This window comes from Rhincodon typus, chromosome 1 (assembly GCF_021869965.1).
Source record: "Rhincodon typus isolate 14 chromosome 1, sRhiTyp1.1, whole genome shotgun sequence".
In the NCBI taxonomy this organism is placed as follows: domain Eukaryota; kingdom Metazoa; phylum Chordata; class Chondrichthyes; order Orectolobiformes; family Rhincodontidae; genus Rhincodon; species Rhincodon typus.
This window is the reverse complement of record NC_063332.1, coordinates 20,423,639-20,441,790: the sequence shown is the minus strand read 5'-3', so window position 1 is coordinate 20,441,790 and position 18,152 is coordinate 20,423,639. Positions and strand designations below refer to the sequence as shown.

At 41.7% G+C, this 18,152-nt stretch overlaps 1 protein-coding gene across 2 annotated transcripts in view; it reads left to right on the top strand.

Moving 5' to 3' along the window:
• The window catches only part of LOC109933412 (DDRGK domain-containing protein 1), an 84,771-nt gene that overhangs the window by 35,657 nt on the left and 30,962 nt on the right, over positions 1 to 18,152 (top strand). Inside the window, exon 2 of one of the 2 annotated variants that reach the window (XM_048597657.1) lies at positions 12,806 to 12,958. In XM_048597657.1, coding sequence (XP_048453614.1) covers positions 12,806 to 12,958 — 153 coding nt within the window. The remainder of the gene's footprint in view (positions 1 to 12,805; positions 12,959 to 18,152) is intronic. The other variant, XM_048597663.1, reaches the window with a different exon arrangement.

The following is an 18,152-nucleotide window of genomic DNA, read 5'->3' as shown; positions in this document are numbered from 1 at the left end:
GGAGACAATGGGTCGACCAGGGCATTCAGGTTTGTGGATTTTGGGAAGGAGATAGAAGCGGGCAGTGCGAGGTTGGGGAACGATGAGGTTGGAGGCCGTGGGTGGGAGGTCACCTGAGGTGATGAGGTTGTGGATGGTTTGCGAGATGATGGTTTGGTGCTCAGGGGTGGGGTCATGATCAAGGGGGCGGTAGGAGGAGGTGTCGGAGAGTTGGCGTCCGGCCTCGGCGATGTAGAGGTCAGTGCGCCATACTACAACTGCACCTCCCTTGTCCGCGGGTTTTATGGTGAGGTTGGGATTGGAGCGGAGGGCTGCACGTTCTGCGGGGGAGAGGTTGGAGTGGGTGAGAGGGGTGGAGAGGTTGAGGCGATTGATGTCTCGACGGCAGTTGGAGATGAAGAGGTCGAGGGAGGGTAGGAGGCCTTGGGGCGGTGTCCAGGAGGAGGGGGTGTGTTGGAAGCGGGAGAAGGGGTCAGTAGAGGGAGGGTTAGGTTCACGGTTAATTTCACGGATTTCACAAGTTTCAAAATCTCCCCTCCCCCCACCGCATCCCAAAACCAGTCCAACTCGTCCCTGCCTCCCTAACCTGTTCTTCCTCCCACCTATCCCCTCCTCCCACCCCAAGCCGCACCTCCATCTCCTACCGACCAACCTCATCCCGCCCCCTTGACCTGTCCGTCCTCTCTGGACTGACCTATCCCCTTCCTAACTCCCTACCTACACTCACCTTTACTGGCTCCATCCCCGCCTCTTCGACCTGTTTGTTTCCTCTCCACCTATCCTCTCCTCTATCCCTCTTCTATCTGCCTCCCACTCTCTCCCTATTTATTTCAAAACCCCCTTCCCCTCCCCCTTTTCTGATGAAGGGTCTAGGCCCGAAACGTCAGCCAGGGAGTTTAGGCATTTTGTTTGACTTCATCTCCTCCTCCTCCTCGTCCTCCTAATTAACTAAGCCACTCATGGTAGACTTGAGTTTGGAGTAGATGCTTGTCTACTATGCTTTGTTACAACCTGATGCAATTGTTTTCATATCTCTTTAAAATATGAACTGTTTTATACTAATGTAACTAGCCTGAGGAGATTCTATTTTTCTTTGTTTAGTTTCTGACATGAATATATGGGTCCAGGCAATTTTCTTTCTACGATCTTACACGGACAGATGCATCTGCAGTTGGCAGGGTGGTAAGGATGAGGTTGTGTGTTATTTTTCTTCTTGGTTCCCTCATCACCTGCTGAGGACCCAATCTAGCAGCTATGTCTTTTAGGACCTGGGCAGCTCTATTGTAGTGCAGCTGCCAAGCAATTCTTGGTGGTATACATTGTCTACTTGTGCCACAATTCAAATAGAAATGCAACTTTAATGAAATTTAACTTCTCTGCGGGTGTGAAGAATGATTTATTATTGTTTAATCTCTTAATATTTGGAAGAAGTTGAGGTCACTACACTCCCTTTTGGTCAGAGGAGAGAATTCTTGATTGTGAAATACATAATTATGTAGGTTTTCTCGTATATGCTTTTCCCGATGTTGGAAAGTTGATGGCAGCATATCTATTAATATTAACAGCAATTTTCTTTAGACATATAGTTAAATTTCTATCTGCTGTAAGCAGCATTTTGTCAACTTTTTTTAGTCACTCCTGGGACATGGGCATGGCTGGCGGGGTCAGCATTTATTGACCATCCCTAGTTACCCTTTAGAATTTGATGAGAAGCAGCTGCCATGAACTGCTGGAGACTGTGTGCTGTAGGTAGATCCACAATGCCCTGAGTGAGGGAATTCCATGATTTTGACCCAGCGACAGTGAAGGGGCAGCAGTATATTTCCAAATTAGGATGGTGAGTAGCTTGGAGGGAAACATGCAGGTGGTGGTATTCCCATATATCTGCTGCCCTTGTCCTTCTCAATGGAGCTGATCGTGTATTTGGAAGATGCTGTCTAAGGATCTTGTAGATAGTACACACTGCTGCTACTGAACGTCAGTCGTACAGGGACTGGATGTTTGTGGATGTGGTGCCAGCCAAGTCTGCTGCTTTGTTCTGGATGGTATCAAACTTTTGGAGTGTTGTTAGAGCTGCACCCTTCCAGGCAAGTGCGGAATATTCTATCACAGTCCTGACTTGTGTCTTGTCGATGGTGCTCCGGCTCTGGGGACTCATGAGGTGACTAACTCGCTGCTGTATTCTGAGCGTCTGACCTGATCTTGTAGCCAGTGTGTTTATGTGGCAAATCCAGTTGAGTTTCTGGTCATTGGTAACTCCGGGATGTCGATTGTTTGGGATTCGGTAATTGTAACACCATCATATGTCAAGAGTCGTGGTTAGATTGTCCCTTATTGGAGATGGCCATAGCCTGACACGTATGGCGCAAATGTTCCTTGCCACTTGTCAGCCCAAGGTGTACAGGTTGTATTACAGTTGAAAATGGACTGCCTAAGTATGTGAGGAGTTGTGCATGGTGCTGAATATTGTGCAATCATTTGCAAACATCCTTGTTCTGCTCTTATTGAGGGAAGGTCATTGATGAAGCAGCTGAAGATGGTGGGGCCTAGGATACTACCCTGAGGAACTCCTGCAGAGATGTCCTGGAGCTGAGATGACTGACCTCCAGCAACTTCAATCATCTTCCTATGTGCCAGGTATGACTCCAACCATGGAGAATTTGCCCCCTGATTCCCATTGATTCCAGTTTTGCGAGGACTCCTCAAGGCCACACTGGGCTGAGTGTGGCTCTGCTGTCAAGGACCTCACCTCCAGAATTAAGCACTTTGTGCTTGTTTGAGATCAGCAACTGAGTGGCCCTTGCAAAACCCAAACTAGGGGCCGGTTATTGCTGAGCAGATACTGCTTGATAGCACGGTTGATGACACCTTCCATGATTTTATTGATAATCAAGAATAAACTGAGGCAGAAATCGGTGTGGTTAGAAACCTTGGCTATTCACCCTATCCATGCCTCTCATAATTTTATAAACCTCTATAATGTCACCTGTCAGCCTCTAGCACTCCAAGGAAAACAGCCCTAGCCTATTCAGCTTCTCCCTGTAGTTCAAACCCTCCAACCGTGGCAATATCCTTTAAATCTTTTCTGAACACTTTCAAGTTTAAGCAACATTTTTCCAATAGCAGGAAGACCAGAACTGAACGCAGTACACTTGTGGAATACAGAACACCAACGCTTCACTGGAGGCGCACTGACGCTGTTACCTATCAGGGTGATGAAACATCTGCAATCAAACACACTGGGCCTAGATTTATTTAGGATATCCGGTCAGCGTGGATGAATTGGACCGAAGGGTCTGTTTCTGTGCTGTACGTCTCGATGACTCTAAGATAGCTCACCACCATCTCCTTGCGGGCATGTAGGGATAGATTTTAAATTCTGGCCTCACCAGTGACACCTAGATTGCAAAAATGAACAAAGAAATAGTGCTTCATCATAGTCTGCTATTTCACCTTATTTTTCAGGGTCCGTGCTTTCCTGGATTCTGGAAAATACATTGCAGCACTTGCCCACAAGCATAGAAAGCTTGTTTTGCTGTGTTGGTACTCTCCCTTTTGTTTTACCTCTTGAACTCGAGCCCTTGTCCAGCAGTATCAACTGTATGCTTAGAATTCTTCCTGAACCTCAAATAAACAATGTAAATTAGTTGCTTTCTCAGTGGTCCATCTGAGCAGCAGCACAGTTTAACATGGAGCCTGCTTGTGTTAGCATGTGCCTGTGTGTATCATTGTCCAAATAGCAGCCTGAAGGTAGCAACCTTCTCCATTGACTACCTCCAAAATTGGAGCGCCTGGTCAAATGCCTGAAATCGATTGTTAAGAAACATTGAACTTCTCCATTGTTATACTTTATTCATTTAGCAACAAATGGAATGAAATTAACAAGCAAATGACATTCTTTCAGTTGTTTATGTAGCTCTTAGACATTTGATCAATGTATAATGATCAGTTCAGCTCGTAACATGGCTTCTTTTATGTTTGCCAGAAGTGGTATAAGTTAATAGGCAGGAATCTGTTACTTGTTGTAGGGAAAGGGAATGTGTTCAAGCCTTGCTTCTTTCTTGAATTACCCAAGGGCTTAGTCAGCCTATAGTTCCCTGTTGCTTTACTGTGACACCACCTTGGCCTGTCAGCATCGACTTGTGAACCAATCAGCATCCTTTTCTCCTATGGTTTAAATTGCTGTGGTCATTTTCACTTTGGTATTCTTACATTTGTCTTGATGAGTGCAAGACAGAAAGCTTCAATGTACATCTTCTTAGCCATGTTTTTATACGTGGTGGCCTTTTTTTTTCAAACCACGATTCACACGGGCTTTTTCTGCCAATAACATTTTGTATGGGAGGCAATTTAAGCATAACTGCAAACAGTCCAACTGGGAAATTGCAATTTGAATTAAGTAAAAGCTGGAGGTATTTGAACAAAGCACTGGTGTTCATTTTTAAAGCAATAGAATTTAAAAGGTGGTGATACTATGTTAAACTAACTTAGAACCTTAGTTATAACACAGCTGAAGCACTGAACCATTCTGATTTCTAATAAAACAGTTCTGTGAAGTAAAGGCACTGTGGAAGGGACAAAAACTATGTAATGGAATGAATCCAAAACTCTGAGAGGAAATTAAACTTTTCTCAAAGATTGAATAGGCTTGGGCTCTCATTTTTGATTGGCCATGGTAAATGAAGGATTACGGGGATAGGGTAGGGGGCTGGGTCTGGTGGGATGCCTTTCAGAGGGTCGGTGCAGACTTGCAGGGCCGAATGGCCTCTTTCCACACTAGGGATTCTACAAGACCGGTGGGTGAACTGAAAGAGATTTTAGATTTTGGGAATTAATTGGATTGACGTAAAAAAGTTACTACCACATAAGGGAGAGCCCAGAAAAAGGGACCTAAAATATATTATGATGTGTTACAGTTCACTCAGAGTATGAGTTTCTGTGGCCACAAGCACTTTGCATATTGTAGTATGGAACCAGAGTTAATGATGGTGAAGACTCCGATGCTCTGTCCATTATTACACTATTGACCAGGAATCTTACTCACTCTTACCACCTGCCATCAGCATGTGTTGATAGGATTTAGAAGTTGACACTAGACTTACTTGGCTGTATTGTGAATATGCTTTCCTTGGCCTTCAAGTTCTGAGGAGTAACTCAAACCTGGACGTTTGGGTTCTGTGGCAAGGGCACCATCAACTGCTCCAAAAGACCGCTTAAAAAATCTAGATAGGGATTTCAAGAGAAACATCTTTATCCAAAGAGACAGAAGACACTGGTGGACCTGTATGAGACTCAGAAATGATGGTGGTGAGATTTAAAGGAGCAGCAAGGTCCCAAGAGCAGATATAACAGCGGCAGAGCTGAGTGTTGGCAGTCAGGATTAAAAAGAGCAGCGAGGTCCCAGGTGTAGACAGACCGGCAGTAGAACTGATTTATCAAATGTGAAGTTTGATGCCACAACTTTTACATTAGAGAGCCATAGAGCTATACAGCATGGAAGCAGACCCTTCGTTCCATCTTGTCCATGCCGTCCAGATATTCTAAATTAATCTAGCCCCATTTCCCTGTAAACCCATGTACCCATCCAGATGCCTTTTAAAAGTTGTAATTGTACCAACTTTCACCACTTCCTGTTACATTGTTAATTAACATTTTAGATTTCTTAAACTAAATGTTTTTCACTTGATAGAGTTGAGTGATTCTGGTTGTTTGTCTGAGATAAGCAAGAATAATGAGGCTGCATGGTAGAAGTAAAATATACTTAAGGGAAAAATGCTGTTGTGTTTGTACTATTAGGCCCCCAAACAGTTGGGGAGAGATAGAGGATCATCAAATGTAATCAGATTTCAGAAGTGTAAGAATAAGAAGACAATATTAGGGGATTTTAACTACTTAGATATTTTCTGGGAAAGATTTTAGTGTGCAAGGCAGGGAGGGAACAAAATTCTTAAATCGCATCCAGGGCATTTTTAGGCAGTATATAGAAACCTGAACAAGAAAGGAGCAGTTCCTTGTAAGAAATTTCAGTAATTTTCAGAAATGTACAGGCAGGTAGCCTATCATTTGGGGTGTATTTTGGAAGTAGTGACCATAACTCAATTAGATTTAGGATAGTTATGGAAAAGGGTAATAATGGGCCATGAATAATATTTCTAAACTGGGGAGAGGCAAAGTTTGTGATGATAAGATGGAACTTGACCCAATTGTACTCTGATCGGTTACTTGCAATAGAGACTATATCAGAACAGTGGGAGGTATTCAAAGAGGCAATCCTAAGTGTAGAATGCAGATATGTTCCTGTAAAGCCAAAGGGTCACACCAAGACTGAAGAACCCTGGATGTCAAAAGACATAAAGGTTGTGACTCAGTATCTGCCACAAGATTCTCTGTTTTTCTTAGAGTTCATTTGTCAGAGTCCCTAGAGGAGCCTAAAAGTGCAGGGGGAAACTTGAAAAGGAAATAAAGACAACTTGAGTGCTCGAGAAAGCATTGGTGGGTGGAATAAAGGAAAAGGTTTTGCAATATTTAGCAAGAGAATAAGGAGGGAAAGAATGGGGTCCATTAGAGAGGCATTGGACCGAAGGGACTCCTTCTGTGCTGTAAATGTCAGTGATTCTATGTAAGTTTTTAGAATGTGGAATTTGGATGGAGCTCAAATGAATACGCTAAGTGCATTTAAGGGAAATTAGATAAGTATCATGAGTAAGAAATGAATAGAAAGATAAACTGGCTAAGGTGAAGAAGAGTGTGTGAGGCTGCTTGTGAAGCACGTACATGGGTATTTTGGATGAATGGGCAGTTTCAGTTCTGTAAATATTTTGTAAAGTCGTTCCAAGTCTGTTGCTTTAAATAGAGTCTGAGTTTTTTACAGCGTGGAAAAAGGCCCTTTGGCCCATCATGTCCATGCCAGTCATCAAGCATCTATTTATTCTAATTTCATTTTCCAGCACTCGTCTGGTAACCTTTCTATGCTATGGTATTTAAAACAACTAGTCTAAATACTTCTTGAATGTTTTGAGGCCGTGCCTCAACCATCCGTTTTAGGCAGTGAGTTCCAGTTTTCCACCACCCTCTGGGTGAAAAACATTTTCTTCAATTTTTTTTGTGTAATGTAATGTTTTTATTTGTAATGTCATGTTATAAAACTATCCATTTGCAAATTAAGTGATCTGTATGCATGGTGGTATTTCCTGAAACTGAACTTCTGCAAACTGTTCTAAGTGGTAAGGGAAAGCTAATTCAAGCTCCTGATGCTATTCGTATCTGGTAAATGTTATTACAACCAGGAAGCAGACAGTTAGTGATGTTATTAAAACATTTGCCACTAAGTATATATGTACGTAAGCTAATAATGTGACAATTGTAAAAAGCGAATGTGACTATTTTTAAGGCTGCGTTTAGAGTTTTCTAGAATGTTGCCTTTTGAATGTATACCTTTTTAAGCACTCTTTATTTAACAAGTGTCCCATACGCTGCCTTCCCTATCCTATTGACATGCTCAGCTGACTTCAGAGACCTGTGAATAATTACCCCAAGATCCCTCTGTTCCTCTAAGCTGCCCAGTGTCCTGCCATTTATTAAATACTCCCTCTTCTTGTTTCTTCTTCCATGGTGCATCACCTGTCACTTATCAGGGTTAAATACCGTCTGCCCATCTGACCAACCCATCTACATTTTTATTTAACCTATAACCATCTTCTTTGCTATTAACCACTCTACCATTCGTGGTGTCATCTGCAAATTTAACATTCCCTCCACACTTTCATCTATATCGTTTATGTCTATAACAAACAATACGACCCAGTACTGATCCTTCTGGTACACCACTCGACACTGGCCTCTGGTCACTCAAACAGCCTTCTACCATTACTGTTGATGACGTATTACTAAGCCAGTTTCTGATCATTTTGCCAGTCCTCTGGCACTCCTCCCACCAGAGAGGAATTAAAAAGTTCTGTTGTGTCCCTGCAATTTCCTGCCGTGCTTCCCTCAGCAACCTGGAATAAAATTCATCCAGGCCAGAGGACTTGTCTGTTTTAAACCCTGGCAGAGCCTTCACTTTCCTATGTCAAACTGTGCAAGTTCCTTGTAGTACCTTTTCCTGAATTCCATACTTACATTCTCCTTTTACAGACTGAAGACCGAATTAGATTAGAAATTTGACCGAATTTGATTAGAAATAGTCTGCATGGCTTTGTGAGGGGCAGGTCATGCCTCATAAGCCTCATTGAATTCTTTGAGGATGTGACAAAACACATCGATGAAGATAGAGCAGTGGATGTGGTGTATATGGATTTTAGCAAGGCATTTGATAAGGTTCCACATGGTAGGCTCATTCAGAAAGTAAGGAGGCATGGGATTCAGGGAAATTTGGCTGTCTGGATACAAAACTGGCTGTCCAATAGAAGACAGAAGGTGGTAGTAGATGGAAAATGTTCAGCCTGGAGCTCAGTGACCAGTGGTGTTCTGCAGGGATCTGTTCTGGGACCTCTGCTCTTTGTGATCTTTTATAAATGACTTGGATGAGCAAGTGGAAGGGTGGGGTAGTAAGTTTGCTGATGACACAAAGGTTGGTGGAGTTGTGGATAGCGTGGAGGGCTGTAGTAGGTTGCAACGGGACATTGACAGGATGCAAAGCCTGGCAAAGAAGTGGCAGATGGAATTCAACCCAGAAAAGTGTAAAGTGATTCATTTTGGAAGGTCGAATTTGAATGCAGAATACAGGGTTAATGGCAGGATTCTCGGCAGTGTGGAGGAACAGAGGGATCTTGGGGTCCACGTCCATAGATCCCTCAAAGTTGCTACCCAAGTTGATAGGGTTGTAAAGAAGGTGTATGGTGTGTTGGCTTTCATTGGAAGGGGAATTGAGTTTAAGAGCTGTGAGATTATGCTGCAGCTCTATAAAACTCTGGTTAGACCACACTTGGAGTATTGTGTTCAGTTCTGGTCGCCTCATTATAGGAAGGATGTGGAAGCTTTAGAGAGGGTGCAGAGGAGATTTACCAGGATGCTGCCTGGACTGGAAAGCAGGTCTTATGAGGAAAGGTTGAGGGAGCTAGGGCTTTTCTTACTGGAGTGAAGAAGGATGAGAGGTAACTTGATAGAGGTGTACAAGATGATGAGAGGCATAGATAGAGTGGATAGTCAGAGACTTTTTCACAGGACAGAAATTACTATTACGAGGGGGCATAATTTTAAGGTGATCGGAGGAAGGTATGAGAAGATGTCAGAGGTAGGTTCTTTACACAGAGAGTGGTGGACGTGTGGATAGCGCTGCCGGCAGTGGTAGTGGAGTCAGATACTTTAGAGACTTTTAAGCAACTCTTGGATAGGCACATGGAGGATTGTAAAATGTAGGGTATGTAGGGTAGATTGATCTTATTAGGATAATAGGTCGGCACAACATTGTGGGCCGAAGGGCCTGTACTGTACTGTACTGTTCTATGTTCTATGTTCTAGAAGTATTCATCCAATACCCTTCCAGTATCCTGTGGCTTCGTACACAGGTTGCCCCCTCGGTCCCTAATGGGCCCTACTCTTTCCCTGGTTAACCTCTTTCCTTTCATGTATTTATAAAATACCTTGGGATTCTCCCTAATATTGTTCACAACTCTTTTATGTGTTCTCTTTTTGGTCTTCTAATTGCTTTCTTAAGTTCTCTCCTACACTTCTGGTATTCCTGTAGGGCTGCAGCCGAATTCCCCCCTTCTGGAATTGCTAAAATCCCTACACTTCCTTATCCAGTCCTGAATTGTCCTAGACATTTAGAATTCTCAGAACTAATTGCTGCTACCCTTCCCTCTAAAGGATACATGTTGGATCTGTGTACTCTTCAGCTCCTTTTTGAACACGCCCCCCCCACCGCCATCCCCCAATTGTTCTGCTGTAGACTTAGCCGCAAGGAGCTGTTCTCGGTCTACCGTGTCTTTTGCAGGCCATCTTTTTGCCGGTCAATAACAAATTTAAACCATACTATAGGTCGCTACTGCCTAAATGTTTCCCCACTGCCATATTGAACACTTGTTTGGCTTCTTTCCCTGGAACCAGATCTAGCACTGCACTGTCCCTTGTTGGACCTTCGACATATTGATACAAAAAACTCCCCTGGATACCTTTTAAAGAAATCAGCTCCCTCTAAACACTTAACACTATGACAACCCAATTTATTTTGGGAATGTTAAAATCCCCTAGTATAATTACCCAATTGTTACTCTTACATATGTGTGAACTGTTTACATATTTGCTCCTTTTTTTTTACCCCCGACTAAATATTTGGGGACCTATAGTACATTCCCAGTAAAGTAGCTGCTCCCTTAACAATTCTAAGTTCTACCCACAAAGCATCATTTAAGGACCCTTCCAAGATGTCATCTCTCCTTATTACAATAATTGACTCCTTAATTAATAGCGCTATGCCACCACTCTTTTTACACCCTCCTCTGTTTTGCCTAAAGATTCTATACTCCAAAATGTTGAGTTGCCAGTCCAGTCCTCCCTTCAACCATGTTTCTATGATGGCAACAATATCAAACTTCTTTGTGCCAATCCATGACATGAACTCATCAGTCTTGCCTATCACACTCCTAGCATTAAAGTAAAGACCATCCACCCACGCCATACTCTGTCGATACTGAACATAATCTTGCTTCCTTTGCTGTAGCATGATGTGCCCCCTGTAACTTGTGGCTATTCTTCTCACTATTGCACCCTACCAATTTTCATGTCATCTGCAACTTCTTGATTGTATCCCATACATTTTAAGTCCAAATCTTGAATGTACGCTACAAACAGCAAGGGTCCCAACCCTGAGTCCTGTGGAACATTTCTGAAAACAGATTTCCAGTCACACGAATATCCTTCTATCATCACTCTCTGCTTGCTGTCTCTCAGCCAGTTTTGGATCCCGTGGACTCTTAATTTCTTGACCAGTATGCTATGATGATCCTTGTCAAAAGCTTTGCTAAGGTCTTTGTAAACCTAATTGAATGTATTACCCTCATCAACATTCCTGATTACTTTCTCAAAAAAAGTCTATCAATGTTGTTAAACAAAACAATCCTTTAATAAATCCAGAGACAACAAAGTGTGGAGCTAGAGGAACACAGCAGGCCAGGCAGCATCAGAGGAACCGGTCCTGGTCTGGACCCGAAACGACAACTTTCCTGCTTCTCTGATGCTGCCTGGCCTGCTCTGTTTCTCCAGCTCTACAATTTGTTGTCTCTGACTTCAGCATCTGCAGTTCTTGCTATCTTTAACAAATCAATGGTGATTATCCCTGATTAATCCATATCTCTCCAAGTGCAGATACATCTGCCAGTCACAATTCTTTCCAATAACTTTCCCCACCACTTAGGTTAGACTGACTGGTCTGTAATTGCCTAGTCTATCCTTGCCTCCCTCAATGTTGTAACCCAACACACTCCTCTTATCACCCATTCTGTATACCCTATAACCATGAATGTTGAGCTGTCAATCCTGTCCCTCTCTCAGCCAGTTCTCGGTCATAGCCACGAAGGTGTGCAGTACTATAGCTATCTGTGCTGTCAGCTCAACTATCTTATTTCTCATGTCCTTGCATTTGTGTTCATTGTATTAAGTGAAAATATGCATTGAAATATTGCATTATGAAAAAAGGGCTATGTATTTCTATCAACTTTTTTCAATTGCACTGTGAAGCACAATTGTTCATCTTATATACAAAAGCTTGTACCTGAGTTCATGTTTGCATGTTGTCATTACAAAATGACATGTTGAATAGAAAGCTATCCCAAGGCATTGCCCAATGATGTAAAAATTTGATTCAAAGCCAAGTGGTTAGGTTTTTGGATGGGTGTATGTAAAGCTTGGTTGAAGGATTCGTTTTAGGGAGAACTGTGGCCAAAGTCCTAAAGTAGAATTTTACAACATTGATAGCTCACATTTACAAAATCCCTTTAATGGGAAAGCAGAACTTCTGTTTCACAGGCCACTGGATTTTATTTTTGATTTCCATTGTTCATGGTCATTTTGTCAGAAAAATAACCAGGAGCCTTGTTTCAGGTGTCTTTTCAGTGTTTTCATAATTGTACTCGTCTGTATGCAGATTCGAGCATTCTCCCTTTATTTCACCCTTTCATTTTGAACAAAGTCATGTTTTTCTCACAACAATTTTTATTATATACCCCAGAGAATTGTAAATTGAAAAGCCTTCATGAATTAGTGTCATTTGAGTGATTTTTTTTTTGTTTAGAAGAATTGTGAAATATTCAGTTATGAGAAATGTGAGGAACAACTGAAACTCGTGACTTAGACACAAGTATTAGAATGGTCTCTGATTAATGCAACATGCTAGTTATTTGAAAGAAAAGTTAGAAGTAGTCAGCTGACTGCTGTGTCTGCAGATATAGAAGCAGGGTTAACATGTTAAGTCTTTTGACTTTTCTTCAGAACTCAATATGTTGCTTCTGGGTTATCCATCAGTCTTGAGCGTAAGAGTAACTCTCAAATTCTCATCACAAAATGCAGTATTTCAATTATCTATCATGTTAACTTTTCATTATTCCAAGATAATCCAAATTACTGGTGTGTTAGTGGCACCTGTAGTATCAAACACCAGTCATTTTTGTGTCTCTCTTCTGTAAATACACTGCAACAAAAATCAGTTTTAAATATCTAGAATTTTTGAGCTCATGTGACCCATTGTTTTGAATTTTGATCTCTTGGCAAAATAGAGTCTGATGATTCGTCACCCTTATTTGGCCCATATGATTTGAGAATATTGGATACAGATGGTATGTAAATTTTAAAGGTTTGTTTGTTAACTCAGCAGATCAGAACCAACAGCGAAATGTACTGGCTGCTGCTGGAAGACCTCGACCTGTTAATGAAGATCGGCCGGCAGGGGCACCAAGAGTACGACGCAATCTCAGGAATAGACTGCTAGCTCGAAGGCTTCTGGAAGCAGAACAGGATGCTCAGGGTAATTTATCAACATTATAAATACAGTGGTATTTTCTCCCAGTTTGAGTGCTTTTTTTTTTAAACAGAGCATGCTTTTGAGTTCTAAATAAAAATCGAAAGAATTGCAGGTATTGTAAATCAGGAACATAAACAGAGCAGAGTTAAGGCTTCGGATCCGGTGACCTTTCCTCAGTTCTGAACTGAGGAAGGGTCACCGGACTTGAAGCGTTAACTCTGCTTTTTCTTCACAGATGCTGCCAGACCTGCTGAACTTTTCCAGCAACTTCTGTGTTTGTTCATGCTTTGAGTTCTGCAAGTTGACAGATGTCAGCAAGAAATTTCAGCATGTTTGCACTGGGCCTTAGATGTTTTCATAGATTAGCTGTTGTGTGCAATGGTATGATGTACCTGAAGACATGGAAGATTATGATTCAAGATTTAAAACTGCAAATTGTAGGAGGAAGGCAGGGCTCATTTATTTGAGTGTTTTGTTTGGGGAAAGCTTTTCAAAAAATTTTCAGCAACGTTAACTCCTCTTGCAACTTGAGTTGTGCGAGGGTCAGTGGTGTTCATACTATTTTTACCTGGGGGGAGCCACACATTGAATAACTCCGAAGTACAGTTTGTTTTGAATGCATTAGTGCAACCAAGTGATTATTACATGAAGCAGAGATGACATTTTGCATAACTGACAGAAAAGATAGAATAACATATCGGAATCCAGGAACGGGATTAGACCTTTCAATCCATCAAGCCTCCCCTGTGTTCTGTATCGTGGCTGATCATCTCCTTTAATGCCATTTTTTCATGCTATCTTCTTGTCTCTTAATGTCAGCAGTCTCCCAGGAACTTATTGAACTTATTGAACCTACTCAATGATTGAGTCTCTACTATCGCCTGGGGTAGAGGATTGGAAAGATTTACACTCTCTTGGAATTTTTTTCATTCCTTCTCATCAGTCTGGTGTTAAGGGGCTGAGCATTTAAACTATGTCCCCTGGTTCTAGAGTCACCAGCCAGGGGAGGTATTCTACCTACATTGACCCTGTCATGCTCTTTAAGAACTTTATAATTTTCAATGCAATTGCTCTGCTCTGTGTTTCTAATCTCTAGGGAGTACAGTTGCAGTTTCCTCGAATCTCCTCATAAAATAAACCTGACCTGATTTGTTGCTGTAATGGTTGTGATAATGGATGAGTAATCCAAAAATCCCAAATCGTATTGTGGCAATACATTTAATATTGCACGAAAAAATAAAAGGTTCTAGATTGTTTTTAACAATTCAGCTCGTTCAATAAAATTCTTCAGGGAAGGGATCATGTCACCCCTACCTTATCTAGACCACAATAACCAGGTTTCAAGATAGTCAGCAAGAGAGCTAGGAGTGAGATAGGGAAGAACTTCTTTACTCAGAGTTGTTAGGATTTGGAATGCGCTGCCTGGGCGAGTGGTGGAGGTGATTCCATAGGAGGATTGAAAGTACAGCTGGATATATATTTGAAAGTGATGAATGTCTATGGAGATAGGGCTGGAGAATGGGACTAACTAGGTAGCTGTTTTGGGAGTCAGTGCAGACACAATGGGTTAAATGTCCTCCTTCTGTACTGTAAAATTCTATGATTCTATACGGGTGACTCCAGTCCTGCACTTTGTGGATAATTCTTCATATTGTCAGGATAATAAGGGATGTGCCTGCTGATATCAATAATCTGGAGCAAATTCTTTTAGTGCTAAAATATAAAATAAAATTTGGGTGGCATGGTGGCTCAGTGGTCAGGACTGCTGCCTAGCAGCGCCAGGGACCCAGGTTTGATTCCAGCCTCGGGTGACTATCTGTGTGGAATTTGCACGTTCTCCCTGTGTCTGCATGGGTTTTCTCCCACAGTTCAAAGATGTGCAGGTTGGGTGAATTGGCTGTGTCCAGGGATGTGCAGACTAGGTGGATTTTCTATGGGAAATGCAGGGTTACAGGGACAGGGGGCTGGGACTGGTTGACATGCTCTTCGGAGGATCTGTGTGGAATTGATGGGCCGAATGTAGGGATTCTATGATCTCTGACTTTGCCCTCGTGGTTTAAAAGAAAATTTTCTCTAGTTATTTTCTAATCAACCTGTTCAGAGATTTCATTGCACATCGCTGGAACAGGTAGGACTTAAATCTGGGCTTCCTGGCCCAGAGGAAGGGACACTATCACTACACCACGAGCACAGACATTATCTGTCCCTGTATAAGATTAAGCGTACAACAGGTAATGTGGTGAAACTTGGTGTTCTGTTGAGCAAAATTGCGGGTGTTAGAGGTATTCTCCAAAGCTATTGTGCAGTATCTGAGCTGAAGATGCTTTGCTAGAATATGGGGAAAATCATAGGCCAGCCCAAACTGGGCTGACATTTGATATATCCTGATTGTCAGCATTTGATATGTGGCAGGAGTTGATTTTCTGGCTTTCTGTGATTTACTTTGTCCTAAGAAATTTGATATCAAAATGTGTTTTATAGATTCATAGAGTGCAGAAAAGGCCCTTCTGCCAATCGTGTCTGCGCTGATATTTTAATCTATGAAAGGTAAGCTTGCACATCTTCAGCATATACTTCCTGTTGACATGCAGGAATTTCTGTTATTGGAACAGAGTAAGAGAAAGATTGTGGAATTGCTTCATTAATTCTAAGCACTCTAGAGGGTCTCCTGTGCTAGCAAATGACAATTTCAAAGCATATTTTCCAGGTAATGAATTTGTTGATAGTTGAGACTGTAGGCTGGCTGAGCATGTGGAATTGCTGAGTAAAGAATCTCTGCTGATACATTTTCATTGTATGAATATAATCTTGTTTATAGGCGGTACTTCTGAGTAATTGATGACTGTTGTTCGCAAACAAGGTCATGGAGCTCGACGGACTGAATCAACTCCCTCACTGCCTTTTCATTTCACCAACTGGAAACAGCAGTGGGCAGCTGTTAACTGGGAAAATGTTTATTGAAAAATGATTATTCACAAAAATTAATTTGCATGAGCTTTGTGCCCATGATTTATTTTTGGATGTGTTGCTAGTAAGGCAGCTTCCATCCCTCAGTCATACCGTATAAGGATTTTTCATTTACTTATTTTAGTCAGTACTGCAACAGTTGCTTGCATTTCACAACCCACCCATTCTCACACTTGCAGCTGTGGATTTGCAGTGTACTGTACTGTGGGTAATGAGACCATTATTAAAGATGGCATTGATAGTGTCGGCTTGTTCAACTTCTTTATTTCATTTGCTGATTCCAGCTAGTGCCTTGCTGATTCTGCTATTGATTTCTTTGCTTGAATTAATTACTTGCGCTTTTATTTTGATGGGAGTGAGGTAAATGTGTTACTGGCTACTGCCTGAGGTAATCACTTTTTTCTCTGCCAATCAAAGCTTCAACTGGTGACGTTGTTTACATTTAGCTTTTCAATTTTGTAGATTATTAATGAACGAAGACTTATTCTACTTCTAAAATGAGTTATCTTTGGTTTAAGATGGTGGTAAATAGCTAGTTAGTATACAATGATCTGTAACATCAAGATGCATAGAAAATTGGGTGAGGTAGAAAGCACAAGAATAGGAAACAGCAATACATTAGGTGATGGCACAGGAAGAGGGAAAGTAATCAAGAGTTGCAGTGCTATGTGTGGAAATGTGGAAACCAGGTTGGTGAGTTGCAGGTGCTGGTTGGCAAGTGAAAAATGAATGACAAATAAGATGTTACGGAAATAATGGCGACTTGGCTCCAAGAAAGGCTGGATTGGGCATTAAATATTGCTGGATACAAGTTCTTCAGGAAAGATTGGGAAGAAAAGAAAGGAGGGGTGTCACTAAGGAGATCACTTCAGTGCTGGAGAGAGCGAGAGAGAGGATGACTCAAGAACAGAATCTATTTTTTTGGACCCAAAGATCAACAATGCTCTGTGTAGTCTATAAGTCAGTAACTAGGGGGAAAGTGTGGATGAACAAATTTGAAAGGAAATTACAAACAGCTGGAAGAAATGTAAGATGGATTATAATTTATTAGTACAGTGTAAAGGGCAGAGGAAGACAATAACTATTAATGAGCAGAAGAGAAATTTCTTCACTCTTGTCTTTCCAGTACACCAAGGAGACAATGCTGAGCCTGTTTCTTGGAAATGAGTTGGGATAAGTACATCAGCTGTCAGTAGGGAAACATGTAGGGCCAATAGCCCCTACAAGGTTAGGCTGGCTGTGAAAAGGGAAATTGGCAATCTAGAGTAAGGATATTTATTTGCCAGAAAATATGTAAAGAGAAAAGATTTCAGGTACAGTCAAGATGTATTCTGATGGGAAGGAAGTACTGAGGGTGGCAAGGGTGCAAAATGTACACTTGGGGAATTTCAATGTACAGTAGCCGAACAGCAGCACTACTGACCAAGCTAGTCGGGTCCTAAAGGACATAGCTGCTAGTTTGGGTCTGCAGCAGGTGGTAAAGAAAAACATTCTTGACCTCATCTTTACCAATCTGCCGGCTGCAGATGCATCTGCCCATCTCCGTATCGGTAAGAGTGACCACCACATAGTCCTTGGAGACAAAGTTCCACCTTCACCTTGAGCATACCCTCTGTCATGCTGTGTGGTACAATTGTCATGCTAAATGGGACAGACTTCAAACAGAATTAGCAGCTCAAGACTGCGCTTCCATGAGGCCCTGTGGACTATCATATAACAGCAGCCGAATTTTCACATTTTAGACCACAATCAAAAATACAGAAAAGTAAAAGCATAAAGTCTTTACACAAAAGACAAAGAAGGGAAGGATGCTGTGATAATTCAACTGACCATATTCTTTGAATCCTTGTTCAAAGCAGTGAGATGGGAGCGCAGATTCAGAGGACTGGTGAATTGCAACTGTGTTATGCATTTGTTCAAAAGTGTAATGAAGGTAAGCACAGAAACTAGAGGTCAACCATTTTAGCCTTTTGAGTTGGGTAAGGTTTTAGGAATGATAATTGGGACTAAGTTAATAATAACTTGGGCAAGTGTGAGTTACGGTGGGCAATAAATGCTGGCATAGCCAGTGATGCCCTCATCCCGTGAATGAATAAAGAAGATTAAAGTTAATTAAAGAACATCAATGACTGTTTTATGACAAATCTTGCTCAATTAATTTGAGGCTTTGATGAGATAGAGGATAGATAAGGGTAGTGCTGTTGATGTGGTATAAATTCCAAAATACTTT